This window comes from Sus scrofa, chromosome 9 (genome assembly GCF_054392235.1).
Source record: "Sus scrofa isolate SSC_HxYL_T2T_F1_AM1 chromosome 9, Sscrofa_HxYL_maternal_Yorkshire_Landrace_v2.0, whole genome shotgun sequence".
Classification (NCBI taxonomy): Eukaryota; Metazoa; Chordata; class Mammalia; order Artiodactyla; family Suidae; genus Sus; species Sus scrofa.
This window is the reverse complement of record NC_139391.1, coordinates 34,146,863-34,162,556: the sequence shown is the minus strand read 5'-3', so window position 1 is coordinate 34,162,556 and position 15,694 is coordinate 34,146,863. Positions and strand designations below refer to the sequence as shown.

The 15,694-nt window shown below is 38.5% G+C and overlaps 2 protein-coding genes across 5 annotated transcripts in view; both read right to left on the bottom strand.

Moving 5' to 3' along the window:
- Nucleotides 1-12,852, bottom strand: part of LOC146399833 (uncharacterized) — a 47,570-nt gene extending 34,718 nt beyond the window's left edge. For 3 of the 4 annotated variants that reach the window (XR_014815143.1, XM_084975890.1, XM_084975891.1), the window contains exon 1: nucleotides 12,634-12,852. Coding sequence is in view for 2 of the 4 variants with exons in the window: in XM_084975890.1 (XP_084832016.1) it covers nucleotides 12,634-12,838 (205 nt within the window). In the remaining 2 variants the exon portion in view is untranslated. The remainder of the gene's footprint in view (nucleotides 1-12,633) is intronic. The other variant, XM_084975892.1, reaches the window with a different exon arrangement.
- DYNC2H1 (dynein cytoplasmic 2 heavy chain 1) overlaps nucleotides 1,406-15,694 on the bottom strand; it is a 364,937-nt gene continuing 350,648 nt past the window's right edge. Inside the window, exon 93 of the transcript XR_014815142.1 lies at nucleotides 1,406-1,721. The gene's annotated coding sequence lies outside the window, so the exon portion shown is untranslated. The remainder of the gene's footprint in view (nucleotides 1,722-15,694) is intronic.

Below are 15,694 nucleotides of genomic sequence, written 5' to 3'. Positions count from 1 at the left end.
TCTCTAGGCACCTTTCTGCTTTTTGAGTCTCTAATGATTGCCATTATTTTTTCCCTCGTAATATACCTCTCTAATTTTTTTTATTGCTCTGTGGTTACTGGTGCATTGCTGTTTTTGTAAAGAAATTTTGAAAACTGCTATGCCCTACAAGTTTTGTTCTGATTTACATTCATTTTTGTGAAAGGCTACTAAAGCAGAATTAATTTAAAATTGGTTAATTCTAAGCATCCCAACTGTTAAAACTGAAACCGAGCCAATGATTTCATTTAAACAACAGAAAAGAACAATATTTTCCATGTTCCATTAATGGAAATGCCAATGGATTAATTTTTCAGTGTTTCCACTATGACTCAAGGTAGCTGATATTCCTGGTTCAATTATATGGTTCAGTCTAAATTAAACACATGTCATACCAGATACTATTTGCCCACATAATAGCTATGCTCCCTTTGTTAATAACAAAGTGCAGTTACACTCTGGCAGGCATGTGTCTGTCTAAAAACTGCATTTCCAAGCTTCCTTTGCCACTAGAATAGCCATGTAGCCCAGTTTTGGACAAAGGGAAGTAAGTGATAGTTACTGGACAGGAATTCTGAGAAAGCTACTTAAAGTGTCGGCTGACAGATGGCTTACATATTTGCTCTCTGTATTATCCCATCTTGCTTTATGGAGTCCAAGCATGGTGATGATTATAAAACAACTACCTTATGTTTATAAAATATATATATATATATAAAGCAAAGACAGAAAGAGGTTAGTCCCTGATGACACTGCAGAGCTGCCACATCAATGCTTGGCTGTTCATTTCTGGAGTTCTCATTAGATGAGATAAACGAAAGAACTAATTCATTTCAGCTACTGTTTTTCAAGTTTGTTACACACAATTTAAAAATCAATTTGAGAAAAATTGCCATCTTAACAATGCTTAGTTCTCGGACTTCCTGTGTGGCTCACAACAACACTGAGTTCTCCAATCCATAAACATGGAATGTCCCTTTTATTTGGATCTTTAATTTCCATCAGCAATATTTTGTAGTTTACGGTATACATGCCTTGTACTTATATTTGTTAAATTTATTTTTAAGTATTTTATTCTCTTTGACATGGTAATGAATGGAATTACTTGCTTAATTTCAATTTTGGATTGCTCATTGAAGGATATAGAGATACAATTGTTTTGTGTATATTTATCTATTAATAAGATGTATTGCATTAATTGGTTTTCCAGGTGTTAAACCAACTATGGTGGACATAAGCTTAATGTGGCCCCTATGACCCCCGCATCCTGATATTAATCACGATCACAATCATATCCTTGTGTGATTTCCTCCCTTTGAGTATGGTCAAAACCAGAGACTTGCTTCTGATAAATAGTACAGTAAACATGACTCAATATATGATATTATATGATTACATAAGGTTTTAATGCCTAGAGTCTCTTTATTCCTTGCTGGCTTTGAAGAAGTAAGGGGCTACATTGGGGAATTTGGTGTGGCAAGCTAATGTAGGTAGCTTCCAGAAGTTTAGGGTAGTCTTCAGCCTACAACCAGGGAGGAAGTGAAGTCCTACAGCCATAAGGAACTGCCAAAAACTTGAGTGAATTTCATCTTCATCTGAGCCTCAGAGGAAGCTGTAGCCTTAGATGACATCTTGACTGCAGCCTTGACAGATAATAAGCTGGGGGCCCAATTAAGCTGTGCCTCGGCTCCTGATCAGAAGACCTATGAGACAGTAAATTGAACTGATTTAAATAACTTGCATGTTGTATTAAGCTGCTAAAATTATGGTAATATGGCTACACAGCAATAGATAACTAATATACCAACCTTGTGTTCTTGAGATAAATCATACTTCATCATGGTGTATGGTCCTTTTAATATATTTGCTAATACTTTGTTGAATATTTTTGTGTCTATATTTCCAAGTATCAGTCTGTAGTTTTCTTGTGATGTCTTGTTTTGCTTTGTTATCAATGGCCTAATGAAATGAATTGGAAAGTTTTCCCTCTTCTCTTTTTAGAAGAGTTTGTGAAGTATTGATATGATTTATTCTTTAAGAGCGCAATATAATTTACCAGTGAAACATCATTTAGGTTCGAACTTCTCTTTGTGCAAAGATTTGTAATTACTCATTCAGTTTCTTACTATTGATGTTTGGGATTTTTTTCTCCTTTTATCTTAAGAAAATTTTAATATTTTGTATATTTCTGGAAATTTCATCTAAGTTGATTGACCTAAGTTGTTCCTAATATTCCTTTATAATCATTTTAATTTTTGTGAGGTCAGTAATCATGCCTTCATTTCATTTCTGATTTTGAAAACTTGCGTGGTCTCTTTTTTCTTAGTCTTTCTAAAGTTTTGTCCATTTTTAAACTATTTCCAGAGAATCAACTTGTTGTTTAGTTTATTTTCTCTAATGTTTTTCTGTTTTCTATTTTGTTGATTTCTACTCAGGTCTATATTATTTCCTTCCTTTTGCTTGTTTGGGTTTCACTTGCTCTTTTTTTCTAGTTTCTTAAAGCAGAAGCTTAGATTATTGGTATGGGATCTTTCTTCTTTCCTAACATGGATGTTTAAAGCTAAAAATTTCCCTCTAATCATTGTTTTAGCTGCATCCCATAAACTGATTTTGTTTTCATTTTCAGTTAGTTTAAAATATTTTCTAATTGTAATTTCTTCTGATAGATAAAATATATTGTATAATTTTCAAATATTTTTGGGGTTGCACAGATTTTATTCTGGCATTGATTTTTAATTTAATCCCACTATAGTCAGAGAATATACTTTGTATGTTTGCAATCCTTTTAAATTTATTGAGATTTTTTTTCATTGCTTAGCATGTAGTCTAACCTGGAAAATGTTCTATGTATGTTTCAAAAGCATGTGAATTCTACTCTTGTTGAAAAGAATGTTCTATGAATGTCAATTGAGCCATTTTGGCTGAAAAAGTTGTTCAAGTTTTCTGTTTTTCTGTTGATCCTTCTTGGTTCTTTGAGCTTTGGGAATATGTAGATTAATGTTTTGTCAGATTTTAGAAGTTTTCAGCCATCATTTTACTGAATATTTCTCTGCAATTTCCCTCTCCCCTTTCCTTTTAGGATTGTCACTATGTACATGCTAGAATGCATAATAGTGGCTCCTGTTTCAGATTATGTTTCATCAGTCTTTTTCTCTGTGTTCTACACTTACATGGTCTTGACTGATATGTCTTCAAGTGTATTGATTCTTTCTTCTGTCATCTTAAATATACTATAAAGCTCCTTTAGAAAATTTTTCATTTTGGTTAATTCAATTTTCAACAGCAGAATTTCTATATGTTCCTTCTAAAAATAATATCTCTATTTATTGATAGTCTCTATTTGATGGCTCATTGTAATAATACTTTGTTTAATTTCCTTTAGTTCTTGGAACACATTTACTATATCTGCTTTGAAGTCTTTGCTGAGTTTAACATCAGAGGGAAATCAGAGATAATTTTTACTTTCTGCTTTTTTCCGGGGATACACTTTCATGGTTTTTTTTGTATGTCTCATAATATTATGTTGAAAACTGCACTTTTGGATAATATTGTAGCAACTATGGATTTTTATCACCTAGTGGATGGTTGGTTACTATTTTTTGTTTGCTTGTTTGGTGACTTGGCTTGATTCTCTAGATTCTCTCTTCCCCACTGTCTGTGGCCACTGAAGCCCACTGATCAGTTTTATTTAATTCTTTTTAAAATTTTAAGTCTGACGTCCAAGTGGTCACTATTGGGTCAGTCTAGCTTAGAGGCTAACAATGATTCATCAGTCAGATTTTGTGCATAAGTACCTTGAGCTTGTAAATCTTCCACTTGTCACTGGTAGATCTGTGTTTGGATTGAATACCTTCAAGTAATCCCTAGTTTTTAGTTTTCCTGTGCTTAAGGCATCACATTCAGCTAGGAATACACAGGTATCTAGAGGCCTCTCCAGGCTCTCCTGCACATGCATGAAGCCTTGTGCATGTTTTCAGCCTTCCAGGCCACAAGGATATATAAAACCTTATCAGATGTCAGAGTTTCCTGTTTAATTTTAACTGGTCTTCAGTCTGCTGCTTGTCTCAAAAAGTGTAACAGTCTCAGGCTAGCTGCAATATGAGATGGCTCTGATTGCCACCTAAGATTGCTACTATTTTCAGTAATGACCCTGGACATTGGTTTCTTCCAAGTAGAGTGAGCACTGTTCAGCAGTGAAGCTATCAGTCCTCATGGCCTGCCCTTTCTTGGTTCAACTACTGCACCTGGAGCTGGGGCAGGCTATATGTGGATGGCAGCATCCTCAGCCGAAAGGCCATAGTTTCCCACTGTTCTTACCAAGGTTTACTGTTTTTTCCTAAATAAAGGCCTCTCGATTTGTTGTATGATTTAGTCAACATTCAGAGTCCTGAAATGATTATTTGTGACTATTCTGTTTTATCAGTGCTTTTTGGTGAGAAAATTTACAGAGCTCCTCCTTCAGCCAGTTCAGAAATTGTCATTTAATTTTCCCTCATATTACTAAAAGCTATTTGTCTATTGCACTACTTTTGGAGAGAATTCTTGAGCAGTATTTTCCAATATCTAACCAGGTCTATTCTTTTTTCACACTTTGTTTGGGTTGTTCTGTATGTATGAGTCTGGGGTGGGGTGGTAGGGTGGCAATTGTGTAATTGTGTGTGAAATTTCCAAGAGTTCTCTAGTGTTTTCCTTTTTGTGAAATCCTATTTTAATTGTATCATGAACTACCCTTTTGAAGCTCCCTAGGTAGAATTTTTAACTTCTCTACTTTTTTTTGGTTTTTTTGTTTTTTTGTTTGTTTGTTTGTTTGTTTGTTTTTTGGTCTTTTTGTCATTTAGGGCCTCACCCATGGCATATAGAGGTTCCCAGGCTAGGAGTCCAATCGGAGCTACAGCTGCCAGCCACAGCCACAGTTACAGCAACTCGGGATCTGAGCTGCATCTGCGACCTACACCATAGTTCATGGCAACACTGGATCTTTAACACACTGAACGAGGCCAGGGATCGAATCCATGTCCTCATGGATTATAGTTGGTTTTGCCAACTGCTGAGCCACAATGGGAACTCCAACTTCTCTACTATCTTCTGCACTTTGTATCATTAGGGTTTTTGTCCTTTAGTTAATCTATTTGCTGCCTCTTTATTCCCACTGAGAACAGCACCTTTTCCAGTGGTAATAATACCTGTGCCTTACACCAGCTTCAAGGAAAGAATTCTGCTCTTCACTTACACATTCTTTATAAATCATGGCAACTGCTACTGCAGGAGCTATTCTGAAAACATATAGAACAAGGACGGACTTCAGACATAATTACCGAGTGACTCCTTGCATAGGTCCATCTTTACAAAGCAGACATCAGTTATCTAACAGCTTCCTGAGTTCTCTTGGCATATTCCTTTCCCCTCAAGTATAAGTATAATTAGAAGATAGACTTTTTCAACTACATAATTAAAAGGAAGCACAGGTGGTAATTTCCAGAATAAATGGAATAGTCTATTTTTGGAAGCAGAAATTTTTGTAGCATTTTTAAAAGTTTTATAGCTTTGAAAGTATTATGATTCAGTTTATTTGGGGTTAAAATATTATATAATTTTGTGACCTATTTTTAATGGACTACTTGAGGGGCATTCAAGAAACTAGTATTCTGTGGAATATATTTTGGACAAAGTTGATACGTGCAATATGTAGATATTACATTCATGATATAAAGAATATTACCAAGCATTAAATTAGTACTATTATTCCCAGTAGTCCTGATTAGATCAAAGGTAGCAAACTGTTCACCCTTCACCCCCACAAAAAAGATTGTGATTGGATAAAATAATGTTTCATGACATTGATATTGACTTGCAATTATAAATTCAAATATAAACTTTAGGTTTAGTAGAATGAAACAGTCTTAAGTCCTAATTTCTCAATGAAAAGAGAAAGCAATTTATAGCTTTGCCTGACAAAGGTACATTCCAATGATGCCTCTTAAAATGACTAACAATTATAAAGTTCCCTGGTTTATAATTTAAATTATCCTTTCATACCTGCTTCAAGATTCCAGAATTCCAGGAGGAAATAAAGCCTAATTTCAAAAATAAACTTTGCATTTTAAAGTGAAAGCATGCAAGCTTTTCCCTTGTGTAGATCAAGCTATTTCTAAGCTGTAGTGAAATTAATCAGCTTGCCAAAGGGCAGCATTAACAGTCAATGCAAGACATTTGTTAAACAAATATCTACGGAGACCTCCTCTGTATGAGAACACTGACTTTAAGCATATAACAATCTTATCGGGAAGTTGCAAGCAAAAACTCAAGAAAGTTGAGGTAAATGCCATATGAGCAAGAGGAGCTTGAGGAAGAGTTTAAGAATATTCATCTAAAGTGAGTAGGAAAACTTCCTAGTCGAGAGAATATTTGGGAGCTCCCATTGTGGTTCAGTGGGTTAAGAACCCAACTGGTATCCATGAGAATGCATGTTCAATCCCTGCTCAGGGGGTTAAGGATCTGGTGTTGCTCTGGCTGTGATGTAGGCTGAAGCTCCATTTGGACCCCTAGTCTGAGAACCTCCACATGCCATAGGTGTAGCCATAAAAAAAGAGAGTGAGAGAGAGAGATAACATTTGGACTGAACTTTGAATCATGGCATCAAAGAATCGGAGCATCTTAGGTTTGAGTATCCTGAAGTGACAAGTTCAGATTCCAGGCAGAATACTTAATTAAAATTGCAAACTAAAGCCAAAACAATTAGGGATGTTGGGACTGTGGGGAACAGTTGTGTGGTGCTTGCCCTGTCTAAAAGAAGCAATCTGTTCTTAGCAACACCAAATGAGAATGTAGGCCCTGTGTTACCAAAATTTCTGAAAATTTTCCCTAAGAAAACATGAAATTTCAGATTTTTTATGTAAATCTTTTTTTTGGGGGTGTCATTTTCCTTTTCTAGGGCTGTTCCCGAGGCACATGGAGGTTCCCAGGCAAGGGGTCTAATCGGAGGTGTAGCCACCAGCCTACACCACAGCCAGAGCAACGCTGGATCCCTAACCCACTGAGCAAGGCGAGGGATCAAACTTGCAACCTCATGGTTCCTAGTTGGATTCATTAACCATCGAGCCATGACAGGCACTCCGATATTCTTTATGTAAATCTTACATAAATCTTGAACCATAAATACTGACGACTAAAGCAATCTGTTTTGTAGCATCACGTAAGCCAGATTGCCCGTGAGCTGCTAATTTGCTGTCTTCACTTTAAGATCATCTGGTTCAATCCTTGCTCACTTCAGAATCCTTGAATCTCCTCCATGACTTTTCCTCCAAGTTGTCATATGCCCTCTAATTTAACTATTCCAAAAACGGGAATCTCAGTTCCTGGCAAGGCAAGTTGACTACCAGAACTTTATTCCTTATATTCGTCCACCAAACTGTCCTAATTTTTCCTGTATATTACAGAGTTTTTCTACATAGGGGCTTAAAGGATTTGAAAATAGCCGTTATGTTCCTCATAAATTTTGTCTTGTGCCTTCAACTTTTGCTCAACTGTCATGGTTTCAACTTTCTTACCACCTTGATTAGCTTCATCTGGATAGACTTGATGATCTGTTTTTCTTGGGGCATAATACTCAGAACTAAATGAAGTGGTCTAAGCAGGCAAAGAATGAATAGTATCACCTGTGTTCTAGGTATTATATAAGTCAGATATCAGTGCAAGAAACTAAAAATCACCCTAGATATTTTAATACAAAGAGTTTTACGTAATATGAAATCATTAGACTTGCTGAAGGAGAGGCAGGGCTACCACTGGGCTTCAGGTATAAGGAACCGTCAAACTTTTCTAAAGCAAATACACCATTTTACATTCTGCAGCAATATATGAAAACTGATTTCTCTACATCCTCAACAACACTTGACATAGCCCACCTTTAATTTTAAATCTTATGTTGTTAACATATTTAAATATGTTTCATATAGATTCCACAATAGGAAGAGAGATGGATACAACTTTTCTCTACTAATATTTTTCTGGGAATTAGTCAATATTTCATTGATCACGTCATTACTATTACATAAAAAAAAAAAAAGACAGTAACTAATTCCCTTTAAGCCACAGGGAAGTACCTCATTTGAGGTCTGGCCCTATCCAAAAGTTATCACATGGCCCCAAGCTGGCTTATCTTAGTCTTCTTTCCGTAATCTGGAACAATTCTGTTGTCACCTCAGCAATGGTGTTCCCTCTAGGATTTCTTAAGGTCTCAGTTATGCTGGCATTGAAGATTAGCTTTTCCCTCAGCCCAAATCTGTTATTATTTCCTCAGAGATATAACTCCTGAAAGCACTGTCTAATCACCCTTCTATACAAAATTTTCCCTCTTGAAGTTTGTTTTCAGGAACGAAATCTAAAACAGCCTCTCAGGATTTTTGTCCTATGATCCATTGAAGTGGAGACAGTGAAAATTTCCTTTTAAAGTCAATATAAGTGTAGACTTGTCATTCCTCTGAACTCCTTTATAAGTTTAAGAGATTAGTAGTAAACCGATGTGTCTTTCTGATGGCTGTGTGTGGTTCTCAAATCATGGCTTGGGGTTGTGAGTTAATAAATGGAAAGCATCCTAAAAGAGTGAATTTCACATAATAACCATTCAGGATATATTTGTGATTCATTCTATTGCCCTTTAATCAAACAATCATCCCTATATACTAAATTGTTAGTTCAGGCTGGGTATGAGAGTTTGGGGCTTGGACTGAATCGGATGGCTTTGTTTTGACAAGGTGTCAGAAGTGAGATCTGGGAATTCCCGTCGTGGCTGTGGTTAACAAATCCAACTAGGAACCATGAGGTTGCAGGTTCCATCCCTGGACTTGCTCAGTGGGTTAAGGACCCGGCGTTGCTGTGAGCTGTGGCGTAGGTCCCAGGTGCAGCTCAGATCTGGCATTGCTGTGGCTCTGGCATAGGCTGGTAGCTGCAGCTCTGATTGGAGCCCTAGCCTGGGAACCTCCATATGCCATGGGAAGTGTCCCTAGAAAAGGCAAAAAGACAAAAAATAAATAAATTAAAAAAAAAAAAAAAGACATGAGATCTAACCCAGCTCTCCTTAGGAAGACATGATTCTCGAATGCGCAGTGGTCTCTGATTAACTGGTTTACTGGGCCAACTCCTGCCATCTGTATATCTCTGTTCAAAGCTGAAATCTTTAAAAAAATGAAAATTTTTCTCTGGTTTACTCTTAAGCCACAGTTATAGTGTCATCAGGGGCCATGGAAGAGAAGCAGGTGGTTTCAAAGTGCATTCATATCAGCATTTTGTCAGAAAATTTTATATGCTCATCATGCTCTCAGTGTTTCCAGGAGGAGCTGAGAATTGTTAACATTCTTTATTTACCACATGAAAACATTTAAAGTTTTTTGCAGAAAAGTTTGCAAATCAAAGATTTGGAAGTTGCCTCTTTAATGACTGATTTCCTGGACTTCACTAAGTAAAACTTTCCTGTTTCCTACAAAATAAAACATTCATTTTCACTTCATTGAGACTTGAATTTACACAGACAAAATTTCCTAAGATCAAGGCAACAATCTCTGACATGAATCATGTCTTAATCAGAAGACATGATTCATTAATCTTTGCTTTTAATTATGTGAACAGGAAAAAAATCCTCAATCAAAATGGAAAAAAAAAAGAGCCTCTCCAAATTTAATGTTTGTCTCTAGCATTCAAGTAGAAGATATGCAGAAAGAAGTGATCTTGAGTATGTTTACTCTGCTTAGAAGTAGAGATCTTAACAATAAAATGTGTTTTTAGAAATATTAGTATCCTAAAGTACAAAGTAACTAAATATTTCAATTATACTTCTAAGTGTAAGATGTTCCATATTCTTTGAAAAAGGTCTGATTATTTTCTCCAAGAAAATTAATTTTTGAAGTTACAAAGTAATAAAACATTCTGCTCTGTATCCTCTTATCCATCGACCACACCAGTTCCAGAATATTTTGAAATCACTATAGGATTGTTTCATTGCCATTGTTTACTCCTTCGGCAACTCCACCTGTGACCCATATTACCTTGGTAGCATAGTAATAAGACATCAGAAAAATATTTTTGAAAGAAACAATGGATGGAATAGTGGAAAGAAAGATTATACCGAATTTCTAAATTCCTTAGCATGGCTTATAAGAGCCTGTCTAATCTCAAATCTCATTTCCTATCTACCTTCACCCTCCATGAGGGTCAACCACACCGAATTATTGTTTTCCCCTAAACTGATGATGCTGCCACAAAACATATGGTGGTTGAATGAAGGTTGCCAAATAAACAGCTGCCTGGGCCCTGAAGCCCTGTGCTTCAGCTGTAGAGAATTGTCTGTGCATAAACTGGCTACCATGAAGAGTTTTCCTTTGGGCTGAGCTTCCTTATTCCGCTGAATTATGGGCCCTGCTCTGTGGTGCTAACACAGTACTTCTACGAATTGACTGTGTTTAAGAAGGTGAGAAATACTACTTTTTTATTTTTTATTCTTTTTATGGCCGCACCTGTGGCATATGGGTCGAATCAGAGTGGCAGCTGCTGGCCTATACTAGAGCCACTGCAATGCTAGATCCGAGCTGCATTTGTGTCTGGCGCCGCAGCTGGTGGCAATGCCAGATCCTTAAACCACTGAGCAAGACCAGCGATGGAATGCACATCCTCATGGATACTATGTCAGGTCCTTAACCCACTGAGCCATGACAGGAATTCCGTAAATACTTTTTTTTAGATGGAGAAATAATCATAATTAGAAGAGATGTGATTCCTAACTTCTGATTGAGGATTTGTGTAAAGATGTTGGGTGAAGACTCATGTTTTCCACCCAAGAGTTAGAAACAAACAAACAAACATAAGTTGGTTTCCCTCTTCTTTCCCTTCCTTTCTTTCCTCCTCTCCCTCCTTCTCCCCTCTCCTTCCTTCTTTCTAAGTTTTTGTTTTGGAGTTGGCAGGCTGAAGAAAACACCTTACCATTACTTTTGAACTCCCAGATATGTCCAGAGAATGCTGCACAAGTAACAAATCCCTGGACACCCCACTACTTCATCCTCCTTTTGCACGTTGCTCCTCAGTCATTAGTATTCCAAACAGATTTCTCTTGCAGTTCATTATTCTTGGCCATAGCCAACCATCCCCCTGTGCCTGCCCACATTCATGAATAGAATGCATAGAGGCAAGCGATTTAATTATGTTCTCCTTTGAAATTTGACTTGGGGGGTGACTTTTACATTATTCCATGACACTACTATAAGACAAACTTCAGAAATTAACAGACTTGGGAGAACTCCATTTATGTCCATCACCAGAAAGGCTAGTAAGCTCAGCGGGGATTCATGTGACTGGTGTGGCTTTCCCTGGGCAGAAACCGACTGCAGGGCCAGAAGTTCTCAAAGGGGGCAAGAGCCTTTTCTCCCTCTCTCCTAAATGACCATGAATCGGACAAAGATTATAGCTTGATATCTAACCTATTTCTTTCTAATCCATGACCCTTTTTTTAGGAAAAAAAAAAAAATCACAGGAGTCACCTTCTTTCCATGAGTCTGATGAACATGCTCCCACATCCCAGATCACACAGAGGAGGGGTCTTCACCTCCCCTTTCATGCTCACACTCAAGTCACTTGCTAAGGAAAATGCACAGTCTTGTCACCAAGGACTTGGAAAAAGAGGACAAGTCTGCTGTCCCTGATGACATGGCCCAGGGGCAGGAAATGTCCTATTATCTCTGAGTCTCAGTTCTACATTCCTATTGTGGGCCTTATTTCTAACAAGCACCCACCCACCACCAGCCCTCTGCAAACCAGTCTCCAGTTCCTGCTTCCCCTGGCATCTTTCTCCTAGTTTCTCCTTCAGCAAAACATAAACATTAAGAATGCTTCTTCACCTAATGTGCACTGCCTTGGCTTTTGCAATCAGAGCCTTCCTCTTATGTTTGGGAATTAAAGAGGCAAAGAGCAGGAGGGAATGGTTTATGCAAATTTCCAGAGTAAATTTAAGAATCTGCAAATTTTTAGTTTAAGTAAATATGCAGAATATAAGATTCACATCAAAGGAAGAGTGAAGAACAGGAGGCTTAATGCTTCCAATATGGCCTTATTTGTAGGAGAGTGGTGTTTGGAGAAAGAGTGTTATTTAATATAGCTTCTCAGAGATTCAGCAGAACCCTAGGACTCACAGCACAGTTGATAACGCTGGTGTAATCAGTGATGAACAGAGTCGAGTCCCATTGAGAGCAGAGGTAGGAAAATTGCTAATGTAATTGCTTTTCAGAACAATACCACCTAAGTGAAAATCCATATCTTTATTTACAGTAATGCTTCTGCCTCCAGACCCTATGAATATAGCCAGACTCTGCTGATACAGACTGGTGCAATTTCCTTTCTGACTAGCTTAGCAAGCACTCTGGCTGCTGCAGCTTCCAGCTCCTGGAAATCTGTTTTGACATTGCAGTTTCTGGTTTACAGTTTCAAGCTGCAGCTTCTAGCTCCTGGAACTCTGTTTTGACATTGCAGTTCACGGTTTACAGTTACGAGCTGTTCTTTTTAGCTGGAACTGAATAGTGTTCCAAATGCAATCTTGTTCTTTTCATGAAAGTACAATGTTAAAGCCTCTCTTACCTCTTCTGAGAAAGGAGGAAGAAACTTCTACAGCCAAGGGCACCTGGGGCAACATGCAAGTGAAAGGCTGCTTCAAGGATATTCCACAAGGGGGAAGAGAGACCACCAGGCTCTTTTCCTCAGAAGTTCTAACTCCAAGCAGTGCACCAGGAAGAGGCAGTGAGCAGGCACTCCCAGCCTCTGAAAGAACCACCCCCCGCCCCATGTCTCTCCACAATACCTCACTTCCTCCACCACCAGGTTCCTCAGTGGGCCGATAGGTTTTGTTTTTTAACTTCTGTTATGACTGTCCCATTGCCGCTCCGTATTTTCTATTATACCTAATTTATCCATGTCTGTGCTGTCCATCTGACACTGAAACTAATTATTTTATTCACTCTTACATTCAATTTCTTTTTCAGAAAGTGATAGTCATTCTGGGAGTTCCCATCGTGGCTCAGAGGCAATGAATCTGACTGGCATCCATGAGAACACAGGTTTGACCTTTGGTTTCACTCAGTAGGTTAAGGATCCGTGTTGCCATGAGCTGTGTGTAGGTCGCAGACACGGCTCGGATCTAGCATTGCTATGGCTGTGGTGTAGGCCGGCAGCTATAGCTCCAATTTGACCCCTAGCCTGGGAACCTCCATATGCCGTAGGTACGGCCCTAAGAAGACAAAAAAATTAAATAAATAAGAAAGTGATGGTCATTCAGAAAGCTGGACTATAATTTTCCAAAGGCAGGTTTTGTTCTGTTTTGCTTTCTGTGGCTCCCTGGTCAGGGTCAGGCTGACATGGATACAGGGGTATGTGGGTAAATTCACTTTCTGAAGGAAAAAAAAAAAGCCCTGATTTGTAGGGTGTGCCACTCTCTGTGGTATAAACAGCTAGATTGAAGTGTGATGTCACCGAGCGTGGACTGCGTGCACAGTCAGCTCTCCTAAGCCAGGGCCATCTGACTAGCACACACTATGTCTCACGGATACCCACCCCCTCCTTACAGTGGCATTCTGAGATTAAATTCTATTATATGACTGTAAAGGATTCAAATTCTAGGTGTCTTCCCAAACTGGATGCAACACTTTTCCCATTTCTTCATCCCCAGCCATTTTTCATGGGATGAGCAGGGATGGAAATGAAAGGAGAGGTTAACCATAAGAAAGGAAGTAACGGGGATTTTAAATAACTTTAGTTTGCCTTTTTTTCTGTTAGAAACACACTCTTTTGGTGGTAGAGCTGAATCTTTAAAGTGATGGAGCAGCCTTCCTTCAACAACCCCCACCCCCCACCCTCTCCACTTCAAGTTCCTCTTTTAAGCTCCAGTCAGGATATTAAAGAGAGCCATCATGCTGTCTACCTTCTTCCTGCTGAGACGTGGGATCTATGACTCCTCTCTTCTATAACCGCCTAACCATAGAAAATGATCAAAGTGAGGCTGTGCCTGTTTCTGAGCCTGAGCCTGGGCCTGAAGAAAATAACAGCCTCTGTTTCCCGTCTCTTGAGGATACTTGCTCTTAAACCCACCTGCCATGTTGTGAGGAAGCCCAAGCAGCCCCATAAGATAGATTTGTGTGAGAGGAACCAAGGCCTCTTGAATTGTTTAGTGATGTCCAAAGCTATGTCATACTTTCAATTAAATTCATTTTTTGAATTATCTGAAGTACAAACAAGAGATAAAATAATAAGAATGAAGAATTTATAGATCCTGAATGTTTCCAAATTCCATTTATGTCTGATAAATTTGAAGAATGAAATGGAAGGGGGTACAGTACACGCTACCACCATTAAAATGAGTTCCATTTGAGTGTCTTCTGACAAAGGGCAGATCACAGAGCTGGGTTCTTTTTGCAATTCTTATGGAAATTGTCAAAGAGAATCACTCATAGTCCATGCCTGGCTTGCAAAATCCTGTTGATTAATCAGCACCCTTGGCATAAAGTCAGTTTCAGATACTAATAAATAAATTTGGGTATTTGATAGAGCTTTGGATTCCATCACAATCATATAAAGCTCAAGTGGCCTTTTTTATGATTTAGGAATGACTTTTTTTTTTAATGTATGTATATATGTATGTATTTATTTATTTATTTTTGCCTTTTCTAGGGCCGCTCCTGCAGCATATGGAGCTTCCCAGGCTAGGGGTCTAATCGGAGCTGTAGCCACTGGCCTACACCAGAGCCACAGCAACGCTGGATCTGAGCCACATCTGCAACCCACACCACAGCTCACGGCAACGCCAGATCCTTAACCCACTGGGCAAGGCCAGGGATCAAACCCTCAACCTCATGGTTCCTAGTCGGATTCATTAACCACTGAGCCACAACGGGAACTCCAGGAATGACTTTTTAATTTATACTAAACATCTGTTTGTTGGCAGTATTATTTGTCTATACCAGTTGAATATTCAGGTTTTTAGTTTAGTTCAATAAAAAACCCCAAATCAATCCTGGAAATGGTCTCCATAAAATCATGAGCACCAAATCTCAGGCCTATATCACTCTGAAATGAGAAAAGGGTATATATAAACTGCACGCACAAAGAGAGTTTATAGTGAGTCATAAACGTGGCCCACTCTGTGCTAGATGCCATATCAGGCATAAAATGTGATTTGTGTCCTCAGGAGCTTTTGTGTTTGAATGAGATTACGGCATTTCTTCCTCCTTCTGCTTCATTTCACTTTACTTTTAGATTTCTATTTGAAGGATTTCAGAAAACCCTTTGAGCTGGAGCGTACTTGGAAAACCATAAAGTCATGGTTGGTTATGATTCTGGGACCTGTGAACTAAAGCTGTTAGTTTTCCCATTTAAATTATTCCAGAATGAAGAACTGCCTATGCACCCAGGTGCAGCCACTTACCAGCAACGCTCACTGTTCTTCATCTCCCAGTCCCCAAACCCAACCTGACTTGCCACAAGAGTAAAGCACAGGTGAGTTATCTGTGCTGGTCCCCCCAGCTCACTGGGCACTGGGTCACTCTTGCTTAGTCTGACCTGAGATCAAGGTGTCCACTGAGTCCTCACTCTGATCCTGAGTTTCAAAGTGACCAGAAGGGAATTACCGGGTTCCTTTGCATTCTGCCCT